The 13,886-nt window shown below is 47.5% G+C and overlaps 1 protein-coding gene across 1 annotated transcript in view; it reads left to right on the top strand.

Annotated features, from left to right (window-relative positions):
* OXCT1 (3-oxoacid CoA-transferase 1) overlaps positions 1 to 13,886 on the top strand; it is a 227,914-nt gene that overhangs the window by 104,901 nt on the left and 109,127 nt on the right. Inside the window, exon 8 of the mRNA XM_075588804.1 lies at positions 13,277 to 13,384. Within this exon, the coding sequence (XP_075444919.1) occupies positions 13,277 to 13,384 (108 nt within the window). The remainder of the gene's footprint in view (positions 1 to 13,276; positions 13,385 to 13,886) is intronic.

The following is a 13,886-nucleotide window of genomic DNA, read 5'->3' as shown; positions in this document are numbered from 1 at the left end:
TGTCATGGAAAATGGCGTTTCTGATAGCAATCACCTCAGCAAGGAGAGTGGGAGAACTACAGGCGCTATCTGCCAAGGAACCATTCCTAGTCATACATCAAGACAAGGCAGTTCTCAGACCAGTGCATCAATTCCTGCCAAAGGTGGTATCACAGTTCCACATGAATCAAGAGATTGTGATTCCGTCATTTTGTCCAGAACCAAAAAATAAGAAAGAAGAAAGACTACACAAGTTAGACATGGTAAGATGTCTAAAGGTGTACCTGGAAAGGATGCAAGATGTCAGAAAGTCAGACAAACTATTCATCATTCCAGAGGGAACAAAGAAAGGTCAAGCAGCATCAAAGACAACAATTTCCCAGTGGATCGTGTCTTGTATTAAAAAAGCTTATGAAAGCAAAGGACAAGATAAACCTTTGAACATTAAAGCTCATTCTACAAGGGCCATGGCTACTTCATGGGCATTTAAGGCCCAGGCTACACCAGGACAAATATGCAAAGCAGCTGTCTGGTCCTCATTCAATACATTCTTGAAATACTACAGACTAGACGTACAATCATCAGCTGACGCAAGCTTTGGGCGTAGAGTGTTAGAAACTGTAGTAAAATAAAGTGTAAAGTGTATTAATAAAGGTTAAACTGATAAGGCATTAAACTGGTGTTGTCTATTCTGATGTATCCCTCCCTAAAATTTGCACTGCTTGGGTATGTCCCAATGGTGCCCACTGCCAGGGTGATCAGGAAAGGAGAAAATTTAAACAATTTACCGTAATTTTCTTTTCCTGGAACCATGGCAGTGGGCACATAGTTACCCTCCCTATGTATGTCTAATGCCTATCAGTTATATATTTCAGCTATGGAAGAATCGTAAGACTAAGGTGCAGGTAGAGGGAGGGGCCTTATATGGCCTACCTGCAAAAGTCTATTTCCTGTCCTACCTAGAGTGAGAAGGGATTAACCCCAATGGTGCCCACTGCCATGGTTCCAGGAAAAGAAAATTACGGTAAATTGTTTAAATTTTCTCCTTTCACTACAATAGGTATAGTCCTGAATATAATCCTTTAATGAATCAAGTCACACCCTAGTATACCAAGGTATAGATTAGTAAATGTGAAACACCAGACAAAACCTTATACCCATACTGTAAATAATAATACATTTCCATTATAGAGTATCCGTGAAGGATACTAATAACAGTGAAGTTACATAGTGGAAGTTTCTCTATTTTTGGTATACACCTGACTTAGTCAGAATACCTGTTTAGGAGCTACTCCCTTTACTCAAGGGTTCAGCAGGGACTACATTAGATGTCCTGTGACCACTTATCTGTCTGATACCGTATTCTATGTACGCTACATCCTTAGGTGGCAACCTTCTCAGCTAGAGAAAATGTTTTCCTTATAGTATTGAAATGTCGTATACTAAATTGTAGGTTCTTACAGAGTACACACAGTACTCCTAAGGTTTTTTATAAAACAATTTCTATTACATTTGGTAGATACTGTTATTTCATATGTCATGGGACAGGCTACATAACAGTACTGCAATTGCATAAGGCATCACAGACGGCATCTATTCTGAAAATGATCCGCACAATACTTTGTGCGTTCTTGGGTTAGCTAACGAGTATGTTACCGTTAATACAAATACATTATTCTTTTAGCTATACAGTATTTTAAACCTCTACTGCAGTCACTTAAACTTTACTGCAAAATGCCTTCTACCATCCAACATGGATTTAATAACCCTTTCAAGTTCAAACCCAACAAACTTGAATGTTACTGTATGCTTACAGTACATGTGTTTCTAGACACTTGGAAATTGTCAAAGAATATTGTAACATGTTACGACAATTGCAGGAGTATAAATATTTTGTATTTATGGATTTATATCAATGCAATGTGTTGGTTTTCTTCCAGACACTCCATGCAGGATTACATCCCTATAGATTATAGCAAGTAATACATAGCCCATGTGCATAGTTTATACTGAGAAATGTATTCCAAAGGCAGTATGGACTACCAAATAAAAGAAGCATTCCCCACAATAAGAGCAAGAATGACAGAATAAAAGGACATGCTATGAAGTTAGCGGATTGGGGAAATATGAGAAATTGGGTCTTCCACGCAGTCCTCTTTTATAGGGGGAAATACAGTATAGAAATTAAAAGCATGTATTGTATGTCTTTATTTATATAGCGCCATAAATGTACATAGCGCTTCACAGTAGTGTAAGGGTGTGTTGAATACCAGGTGTGTGCGGAGGGAGTACGCCAGGTTCCGCGACGGCTCGGTAGTACAGGGTGCCGCCATGTTGTTGCGCAATATTGCAAAGGACACTGACGGGGTGAAGAGGTCGCGCATGCGCAATGGGAGCGCGCGAACGACAGGCCAATAAGGGGAAGGCTCTGATATGGACGACAACGCCCGCGAGCTCTGGGACAATCACCTGATGCTAGGAGCCAATGAGAGGGCGGGGATTAAGGAAGGAGGAACAGGAAGCGTGGGGGAAGAGACCACGCTAGGAAGAGGAGCTCGGGACCGAGCGAGAGGAGGTAGTGTGAGTGCAGGGGGTCCGTGACCCACCTGCATAGGCCAGCTATTACTCCCCAGGCCCATAGGAAGTTCCCTGAGTCACAGTAGGTTGCTGTACTGCAGGGACGCCCGATAGTGGAAGGAATTGTCACCTTAGTTAGGGACAGCGCACGGAGTTGTGGACAGTCACAGTCATCTGGGATCAGACGGCTGGGCACCCGATATCCGGAGGTTCCGAGCGGAGGCAACGGACCCTTTGCGAAGAGGCACCGGTCACCGCCGTGACCGGAAGGTACAATTGTAAAGCAAGTGCACCAACACCGGTCATCAGGCGCTGATCCCGCCTTAAGAATAACTCTTGTAGTGACACTAGCAAGTGGCTAGCAGACTGAGTATATTAGCTAACCTCTTACACGGACAACACTCTATAGAGCGTGGCGGAGCCACTGTTATACGGGACAATTTCGCTAGGAATGTGGCAGAGCCACGGTAGTATACGGACTCTAACCTTATAGTATAAGTATATAAGTTATGTGTGATGTTTTATAGAGAGTAAGAGATGGTTACCTATGCACAGTAAACTTGGTTGCACGCATTGTTGGTATGTTTCTTGCCCAGGGCGATCTTACGTAACGGGGATCCTGGGCAAGTGGAGGCGCTGCGCTAAAACCCTTGCCCCAGGCTCCCAGCTAGCGGAGGCTCATATCTCCTGGAGCCGCAGGTTGAGTACAGCACTAATAGTTCCTGAGGACGGTGTTAGAAACAGGGCTACATTTGGAGGCGCTGCTGAGATTCAGACCTGGGGTGCCCCTATATTTTTTTCTCAATTGTGCAACAAGTTATTCCATCATGTCTGTGCCCTCGCCGCTTGAGGTGCGCAAGTGGGCCCAGCGGCACGAGATCCCCCTGACACGTGTTTTTAGCCTGGGACATGTTCCCGCCGTTCTCTCACTCGGCACTGTGACGGACCGTGTCAGAAAACTTCCGCTCATGGACAAGATCACTACTACGATCGGGACCAGTTGTGGCGCAAAATATTGTATGTCACTGAGCAGGATATATGCCCCGAAGCTCTGCCCTTGGTATTACTGTTACCTGAGGCCCCCGACATGCACTGTCCAATAGTGCAAGTGGACCCCAACGAACCACTGGCCGCTTCTACCCCACAGAGGGGGTATCCCAACTCGTTAGGTGCCGTCACTAGCGGCTCTGACCGCACCCCTGAAAACAATTTGCACCCTCGATGGCCTGCTGCAATGGGCCTGGGCACTTCGTTCACCCCTTCCGTCCTAAGGCCCGCACTAGGTAGACTCAGTATTTCACAATTAGATGCCTACTCCCCCGCAGGGAGTAGCCTAATGGATAATGTCTCTATCCCTGTGCTCGCAGAAGCCCTCCACCACTCCACACAGGCCCACCAATACCGGAAGTTAAATTGCATTCTCTGGTGACAAACCCACGCCTCAGGGAGAAGTTGGATTTGAAGAGTGGCTGGATCACACGGAACAGGTACTGCCTGAATGGTCCTGCACTGACGCCGTCCGAAGGCAGCGTATCGTGGAATGTCTCCGACCCCCAGCGTCCCACATGGTGCACTGCTATCGGGACGATCACCCGGACGCTGATGCGGCGGGACTCATTTACTGCCTTACCAAGACCTATGAAAGCCCCTGTGGACGTCTATGCCCTGATGGCCAAGTTTCATGCCCTGGCCCAGAAAGAGGGAGAAATGGTGTCTGACTTCCTTAGACGGCTGCATCTGGATCTGTGGACTCTGGTGAGAAAGGGCGTGGTACCGAAGGTGGATGCCGACGGGTTGCGCACTACCCAGCTACTGAGGGGGCTCCTGCCTCTGCATCCGGTGTCCGTACGTGTCAGCGGCTGCCTAGTACCCGGACAAGCCTTGGCGTTTAATGACCTAATGGACCGAGTCCAAGCGCATGAGACTGTGCTGCTGGGGCGTGACTTAACCCCAGGGATGAAGGCGTCGGGTGGAAACAAGGACACCAAAAAGTCAGAAGCTAAAGCAGAGGCATCAGAGAGCGGGGACCCCGACAAAGAGGACTCGGAGGCGCCGACAGCTGCCCGGCACCGCCTGGTGTTGGGGCGAAACTCACCTCCAGCACGAAATGATACCTACCTCAGTCAAATCCAGTGTTATACTTGCGGGAAGATGGGACACCTCCGGGCGCGCTGCCCCTCCCAACGGAGAACGGCGTCTCGACCAGCTCAGTCTATGCCGTGTACCCCCCAAGACGGTGGAGCCGTGGCCCAGCCCTCAACGAGTAATCGGATCGGACCCGCTGCCATCGTTCGGGTAGTAATTGAAGGTATCTATGCTTCGGCATTGATGGATACGGGATCCCACGTGACCATAGTGTATCGGCCCTTCTATGACCAACACTTACACAGGCTGCCGCTGTTATCCGCTGATTCCTTACGGTTGAGGGGGTTGAGCCACGAAGATTATCCCATCGATGGAGTGGTGAAGGTACATTTGGACATTCCCCAGCTGAACACCGGTAAGCACCACCCATGGAAGTGGAAGCCTTAGTGTGTCCCGAGCCGCAAGACCACCCCAGCGCCCCGATAATCATGGGGACCAACCCCGACATTGTGCAATCGGTGATCCGCATGTATTTACAAGAAGCGGGCGAAGTCCCGCTGCTGGCCCTCGCTTCGTGCCCGGCACTACAAGAGGCTTGCGGTAGAATTGCGACTGAAGAGGAGCATGGAATGTTGTACAGTCAAGAGTGGGGACTGACCCAGATCCCTCCCGGGGAAGGGAGAATGATGATCGCGGCTTGCCACTACCCGGATAGACGTCCGGAAGATCAGCTCTTCTCCTTGGAAAGCACGACACGGGATGATCAGCGGCTTGGCTACGAGCTATTAGCTTCCGTAAGGGAATGGCCGGGAAAGATTCCGAACAGAACCTGGGTGTATGTGCAGAATATCTCCCCGTACCCCATGTGCATTGATCGTCGACAGCCACTGGGCAGAATATATCCGATGATACCCAAAAAGAAGGCTTTGGAAGGACGGCCGGCGGCCACCACCCATGCCGTAACCCCCCTGTTGGCCTTTGACTTCGGAGACTCGCCGCTAACGGAAGACTGGAGAAGAAGACTGCAGACCAAGCTAGGAGAACGACGAGGGGTACAGTTTGAAGTGCGAACAGACAATAATCCCATGACATACATTAATATGTCCGCCAAACTAGATGCGACCGGTCACCGGTGGTTGGCGGCACTGGCCAACTACCGTTTCAACCTCAAGTATAAACCAGGGCCCACCAACGTGGGGGCCGATGCTTTGTCACGAAGACCGGGGCTTCCACCTGTCCTGGATGAGGAGGTGTGGGAAGAGATTCCGGGGCCTGGTATACGTGCTCTATGCTCCACAACCGCAGTAGTCGACAATCAGATCGCCTTCTCGGAATTAAGAGTAGCCGACTCATTAGGGTGTCAATCCCAGGCTGTCCCTCGGGCTTATCGAAGCGGGGACGGAATGAATATTACAGAAAACAAGATTATCCCCTGGAACAAGCTAGTGCAGTATCAAATTCAAGACCCAGTGATAGAATTAGCCCGCCAAGCTCTGCAGCAAGGAAACCCTGCTATTCTCAAGCAAGCCCCCAGAGAGTTGGTGAAACTCTTGTAAATTGAGTTCGGAAAATTCGAACTGGACAATTGCATCTTGTATCGGGTCATACCCTACCATAATCATCCCGACCGACGACAGCTATTTCTGCCCAAGATTCTGCGGAATATGGTCCTCAAGGCCCTACACGATGATCATGGCCATCTAGGTGTCGACAAAACATTCGGGTTAATTCGGGACCGGTTCTACTGGCCGAAGATGAGAGAATTCGTGGAGGTTCATTGCCGACAGTGTACCCGCTGCATACAGAGGAAGACCTTACCCACTCGAGCTGCCCCCATGGCGCATTTGAAAAGCTCTGGCCCCATGGATTTGGTGTGTATGGACTTCTTATGCATTGAGACAGACTCCAGGGGCATCAGTAATGTACTAGTGATCACGGACCATTACACCAGATACGCCCAAGCATTCCCCACCAAAGATCAACGGGCAGTGACTGTGGCTAGAGTATTATGGGAAAAATACTTCATTCACTATGGGTTACCGAATCGACTACATTCGGATCAAGGCCGAGACTTCGAGAGCACTCTCATTAGGGAACTGTTGAAGTTATTAAATATAGCCAAATCACGGACGACTCCGTACCACCCGGAAGGGGATGCTATGCCTGAATGATTCAACCGCACGCTACTCGACATGCTGGGGACACTAACTGGCTCTCAGAAGACAGAGTGGAGCAAGCATGTGGAGACACTGGTGCACGCATATAACTGTACTCGCCACGAGTCTACAGGGTACACCCCCTACTTTTTGATGTTTGGAAGGGAAGCGAGACTACCTGTGGATGTGCGACTGCGGATATCTACCGATGGGGTATCCAACAGGACGCATTTCCGATATGTGCAGAGATTGCAAGACAGTCTACAGCAGGCGTATAAATTAGCGGAAAAAACGGCGGCGCAATTAAATGCGGGCAACAAGAGGCGCTATGACCACAAGGTGAGACATAAAGAGATTCGTCCGGGGGATGCTATCCTTCTACGTAATTTAGGCGTTCCGGGGAAACACAAATTGGCTGATCGGTGGAGAGATGAGGTGTATGAGGTAGAATCACAGATGCCTGGCCTCCCGGTGTACCGCATCAAGGATTCAGAAGGCCGAGTAAAGGTATGGCATAGGAATCATCTGCTCCCCATACCTCAAGTAGGGGACAACGAATTGGAAGTGCCCACTGTTTCAATAGATGGAGAAGATGGAAACACAGAGGCTGGCCCAGAGACTGTAATAAATGCCACCTCTGAGAGTCCAATGGAGGGAACCTCTCAAAGGGGCCTTCCGACCGCGGGGGCATCTCACCAAAGGAGCTACGGGTCAAGAGCCCCTTGTTCCAACGACAGATACGCTGACTCCAGTGAGCCAGCCATTAGACCCGCAGAGCCCGTGCTTTGTGCCACAAAAAGACTTTGTAGACCTATTAAACCCCTCAAGGGCAGAAGTGGAAACACCAACTGAAACTTGCTATTCTCCAGAGGAGGTAGCTGAAGAGCTACCTCGCAGAAGCCAAAGAACTGGTCAACCTCCAATGAGGATGGCATACGATCAATTCGGGGCACCCCATTATGAGGCTCAGCAGTGGGCTCGCCGCAGAGTACAGTCGGTAGTGGTAATGTTCACCGAACTGTGCAATTTAATTTAGAGCATAAGTAATGTACTGTGTGCGTTGATCTGTGTATAAAGTTATGTAGATGTAGCCCAAGCGGGGACGTTGGGTTCTGCGGGGGGGAGAGTGTAAGGGTGTGTTGAATACCAGGTGTGTGTGCGGAGGGAGTACGCCAGGTTCCGCGACGGCTCGGTAGTACAGGGTGCCGCCATGTTGTTGCGCAATATTGCAAAGGACACTGACGGGGTGAAGAGGTTGCGCATGCGCAATGGGAGCGCGCGAATGACAGGCCAATAAGGGGAAGGCTCTGATATGGACGACAACTCCCGCGAGCTCTGGGACCTGATGCTAGGAGCCAATGAGAGGGCGGGGATTAAGGAAGGAGGAACAGGAAGCGTGGGGGAAGAGACCACGCTGGGAAGAGGAGCTCGGGACCGAGCGAGAGGAGGTAGTGTGAGTGCAGGGTGTCCGTGACCCACCTGCATAGGCCAGCTATTACTCCCCAGGCCCATAGGAAGTTCCCTGAGTCACAGTAGGTTGCTGTACTGCAGGGACGCCCGATAGTGGAAGGAATTGTTACCTTAGTTAGGGACAGCGCACGGAGTTGTGGACAGTCACAGTCATCTGGGATCAGACGGCTGGGCACCCGAAACCCGGAGGTTCCGAGCGGAGGCAACGGACCCTTTGCGAAGAGGCACCGGTCACCGCCGTGACCGGAAGGTACAATTGTAAAGCAAGTGCACCAACACCGGTCATCAGGCGCTGATCCCGCCTTAAGAATAACTCTTGTAGTGACACTAGCAAGTGGCTAGCAGACTGAGTATATAAGCTAACCTCTTACACGGACAACACTCTATAGAGCGTGGCGGAGCCACTGTTATACGGGACAATTTCGCTAGGAATGTGGCAGAGCCACGGTAGTATACGGACTCTAACCTTATAGTATAAGTATATAAGTTATGTGTGATGTTTTATAGAGAGTAAGAGATGGTTACCTATGCACAGTAAACTTGGTTGCACACATTGTTGGTATGTTTCTTGCCCAGGGCGATCTTACGTAACGGGGATCCTGGGCAAGTGGAGGCGCTGCGCTAAAACCCTTGCCCCAGGCTCCCAGCTAGCGGAGGCTCATATCTCCTGGAGCCGCAGGTTGAGTACAGCACTAGTAGTTCCTGAGGACGGTGTTAGAAACAGGGCTACAGTAGTAATACATATCATATAAATAACAAATAATATAAATAACAGATCATGGGAATAAGTGCTTCAGACATACTGTAAAAGTAACATTAAGGAAGGAGTCCCTGCTCCGAGGAGCTTACAATCTAATTGGTAGGTAGGGAGAACGTACAGAGACAGTAGTAGGGAATACTAGTAAATGCGTCTACAGGGGGCCAAGCTTTATGTGTCATGCGTCCATGATTATCCAGTGCTACTCAAATGCTTCTTTAAGCAGATGTGTCTTAAGGTGGGTCTTAAAGGTGGATAGCGAGGGGGCTAGTCGGGTACTGAGGGGAAGGGCATTCCAGAGGTGTGGGGCAGAAAGTGAGAAAGGTTTAAGGCAGGAGAGAGCTTTAGATACAAAGGGGGTAGAAAGAAGACATGCTTGAGAAGAACGCAAGAGTCGGGATGGTGCATAGCGAGAAATTAGGGCTGAGATGTAAGGAGGGGCAGAAGAATGTAAAGCTTTAAAAGTGAGCAGGAGAATTGAGTGTGAGATACGTGATTTAATCGGAAGCCAGCAGAGGGATTTCAGGAGGGGAGATGCGGAGACAGATTTAGGGGAGACAGGTGAGAGGTAGGAAGGCCGGACAGCAGGAGGTTGCAGTAATCGAGACGTGAGAGAATGAGGGCCTGAGTCAGAGTTTTAGCAGTTGAGTAACAGAGGAAAGGGCGTATCTTTGTGATATTGCGGAGGAAAAAGCGACAAGTTTTAGAAACGTTTTGAATATGAGAGGAGAATGAGAGTGAGGAATCAAGTGTAACCCCTAGGCAGCGTGCGTGGGCTACTGGGTGAATGATCGTATTTTGGTCTGTATAGCAGGTGTAAGGTCAAGGGGTCGAAAGGTAAATTTGTGTGTCGTCAGCATAGAGGTGATATTTAAACCCAAAAGATGTGATTAGGTCACCTAGAGAGAGTGTGTAGAGAGAAAAGAGAAGGGGTCCCAGGACAGAGCCCTGGGGTACCCCCACAGAGAGATCAATAGAGGAGGAGGAGGTGTTAGCAAAAGAGACACTGAAGGTACGATGGGAGAGGTAAGAGGAGATCCAGGATAAAGCTTTGTTCCGAATACCAAGAGTATGGAGAATGTGAAGGAGAAGAGGGTGGTCCACGGTGTCGAATGCTGCAGAGAGGTCGAGTAATATGAGCAGAGTGTAATGACCTCTGTCTTTGGCAGCGTGGAGGTCGTCAGTTATTTTAGTGAGGGCTGTTTCAGTAGAGTGAGCAGTGCGGAAGCCAGATTGTAGAGGATCTAGGATAGAATAGGTGTTGAGAATGTGTACTGTAGCAATCGAGAGAATACAAGACGTTCAGGCAAAAGGCAGGAGGGAGACAGGTCGATAGTTAGATGAACAGGCAGGGTCAAGCTTGCTGTTTTTGAGTAATGGTATGACTGTTGCATGCTTGAAGGATGATGGAAAGGTACCAGAATAGTGGGAAGAGTTAAAGATCTGTGTGAGCATAGGGATTATAGAAGGAGCAAGAGGTTTTAGGAGATGGGAGGGAATGGGATCAAGAGGGCAAGTGGTAGAGGGAGAAGAGGAGATCAGCAGTGACACATCCTCCTCCGAGATAGCGGAAAAAGAGCCAAGAAAGGCAGGAGGAGAGTTGGGAAGCATTGTGGGATGGGAGGAGGCAACAGATGGGATGTTCTGCCGTATGGACTCCACCTTTTCCTTAAAAAAGTCAGCAAAGTCCTGAGGTGAGATGGAGGAAGAACAGGAGGCAGCTGAGGGTGGTCTGAGTAGAGAGTCTAAGACAGAAAAGAGACGGCGTGGGTTAGACTTGTGTGTGTTGATTAGTGATGAAAAGTAGGTTTGTTTAGCTTGAGAGAGGGCAGAGTTGAAACAGGATAGCATAAATTTGTAGTGAATGAAGTCTGCGAGCGTATGAGATTTCCTCCAGAGGCGTTCAGAGGAACAAGTGGAGGAACGCAGCATGCGTGTGTGGGAGTTTAGCCAGAGTCTGGGGTTAGAAGCGAGGACGGCAGAGAGAAAGCGGGGCATGAAGATCAAGAGAGGAAGATAAGGCAGAGTTGTAGTTCCTGACCAGGTTGTCAGGGTCTGAAGCAGAACTGAGAGAGGAGAGGGAGGAGCGTAAAGTGGAATCAAGAGCTGGTAGGTTAATAGAGCGCAGGTTTCTGCAAAAACGAGGGCGAGATGGAGATGGAGAGAAGCGAGAGAGAGAAAATGAGATGAGGTGATGATCAGAGAGAGGAAAAGGGGAGATGGAGAAGTCGGAGAGAGAGAAGTTTTTAGTGAAAACCAGGTCTAGGTAGTGTCCATCCTTGTGGGTGCTGTGAGGAGTAAGCACAAATCCACCCTGCTTAAAAGATATGACTTGAACCAAGAAGTCGGCAAATACATTGCAAGCCCCCTTTAGTAGTGATAGCATTAAATTGATAAAGAAGTAAAATTATAGTACTTTTCATTTTTTCACACATTTATGATGCTAATGCTTTGGAAAATGACCCAGTGTAAATGTGATTTAGATAGAAGCTTTACTTTAAAAAGGCGTATAAAATACAGTAGTTTATAAGGTGGTAGATTAAGTAGTGTTAAATTAGCCTCAAAACACTTTCAGGCACTGTGAGCAGCAAAACTGAATATATATATATATATATATATATATATACATATATATATATATATATACACACATCCATACATACATACATACACACAGTATATTGGATCATTTGCAGGTTGGTGTAACAAACCTTATTCGTATCAGTGTTATTGTTCAGATGTATACTACAGCTATCTGCTGTCTAAATCTAAAATGACAAATGATTTATTAGGTTCACAGTAGAATCTACACCTTGTTTTCTTTCTATCTTCCTAGATACAGTATCATACAACAAACTACATGTCACAGAGAAATATACATTTTTATATATACACCGTTCATGGAAAAAAGCTGTTTTGTACTGTATGTGTACTGTATGTGTACAATTGTGTGTGTGTGTATATATATATATATTATATATATATATATATATATATATATATATATATATTTTTTTTTTTACATACTGTTCCAAGTCTAACACCTTGATTGCCACGCAAATAAATATTGCATCTTGATGGAAAAGCTGCGTTAACCTCAGACATTTGGATGTACTGTAAGAATAGTTGTTTTATTCAATGGTAACAATAACAGGTAGTAAGTCAGATTGGGCCACTGAGCACTAGAATGACCCTTCCTGAGATAACGTAATACAAAGAAACCAACGCCATAAAACATATATTTATACTACAGGTGCGCCGACGAGTATTCTAAAACTTGCCTTAAACTTGCCTTGTAAAATCTGGGGCTATCACCAACAAGATCCAGGTACATGCTGGGTACATGCTGCAACATTTGTGTAGAGACTATGGCCAATTGGATTAACACAGCAGGGGTCCCTGGCAGTCCCATTCTGAAATGTTGCAGCATGTACCCAGGATGTCCCAGGATGTACCTGGGTCTTGTTGGTGATTGCCCTAGATTTGTTTTAGAATACTCGTTGGCACTACAGTATGTCACCAGGGTTGCTACCCCTCAGGGTTTGACCTGGAGATTACGGGTTTCGCCTATGTAGCTCCAGGCTATGGGTTTATCTGAAAAATCTCCGGGCGGCGGCAAATCCGTCAACATGGCTGCGCGACATCAAATACCATGCCAACGGGGTGAGCGCCATAAGGTAAGTTGTCATGGCAACTTGGCACTGCGTGACGTCCCGTTGTCATGGCAAAGCGCAAAATTTGACGTTGCGGAGCCATGCTGACCGGACCTTGCAGGGGGAGATAGTGCCCGGGGATGCTGCCGCTGGCAGTAAGATAAATATACTGTATAAATAAGATAATTCAATGTAAAAAAAATTATTGCAAAAAGTCTCCTGGTTAGACGTTAATAGAAGGCCTTGGATGTCACCAACATCCATACGTCACTCATACGCCAACCCACCTCTCTGCCTTCTTTCTTCAGCTTTCGCCATACTGTATATGGTCATATTATCTTTGACCTATTTTGTCGGTATCAACTTTTGACTCAGAGGAGGGGTGAGGGGCTTCCTCCCAGTGCAGGTGATGCGTGGTTATTACTCCTTGCAACTACTGCAAAAATCATACTTTTTTGTGATAAGTGCAGACATGTCTGTTAACTTCTACAGTACAAGACGTACATGCCTGGATTGTGCCTAGGTTATGTCCTATGTCAATGCACATACATATTTATACCATAGATTTGAAATCATTCACTTTGCTTTTATCTCTGCAGGTTGAAGAAATTGTTGACATTGGAACTTTTGCACCAGAAGATGTTCATATTCCAAACATATACATTGATCGTATTATTAAAGGTGAAGGATATCAGAAAAAAATAGAGGTATGTCTCTTTATTTCAGTACAAAAATGATGTATTGCATATATATATACATAGACACACACACACGTGATACTTTACTATTCAGAAGAACGGCACAGCAGAGACAGCACACAGTAGTCAATTAAAAAAAAAAAAAAAACTATTATAGAACAGCACACAGATCAACGTTCCGATCCCTCCGTCAGCTGCACACCGTAAGGTGTCCACGTAATGATGAACCGGTATATGGAATACATTCACGTTTATGCCGGTATACCTATTGGGAGTTCACCGCTTTACATTCAGTGTGGCCGAGTCTGATATTCTCCTGTTACAACGGAGATCACACATTGCAGTGTGCAACTTTGAAACTTCAGATCTGTGGCAGGCTGGGAGAAGCTGGAAGCAGGAGACTGTCTCCAGTGTTACCCGGTTCAGCATTACGTGGTCACCTTACAGCGTGCAATCGCTGGTGCAGCCGACGGAGGGACGCAGGGACCCTTGGGGTTCATCGTGGTTACAC

Source organism: Ascaphus truei, chromosome 1 (genome assembly GCF_040206685.1).
Source record: "Ascaphus truei isolate aAscTru1 chromosome 1, aAscTru1.hap1, whole genome shotgun sequence".
NCBI lineage: Eukaryota > Metazoa > Chordata > Amphibia > Anura > Ascaphidae > Ascaphus > Ascaphus truei.
The sequence above is the reverse complement of the archived record's forward strand: the minus strand, read 5'-3'. Positions and strand labels throughout refer to the sequence as shown.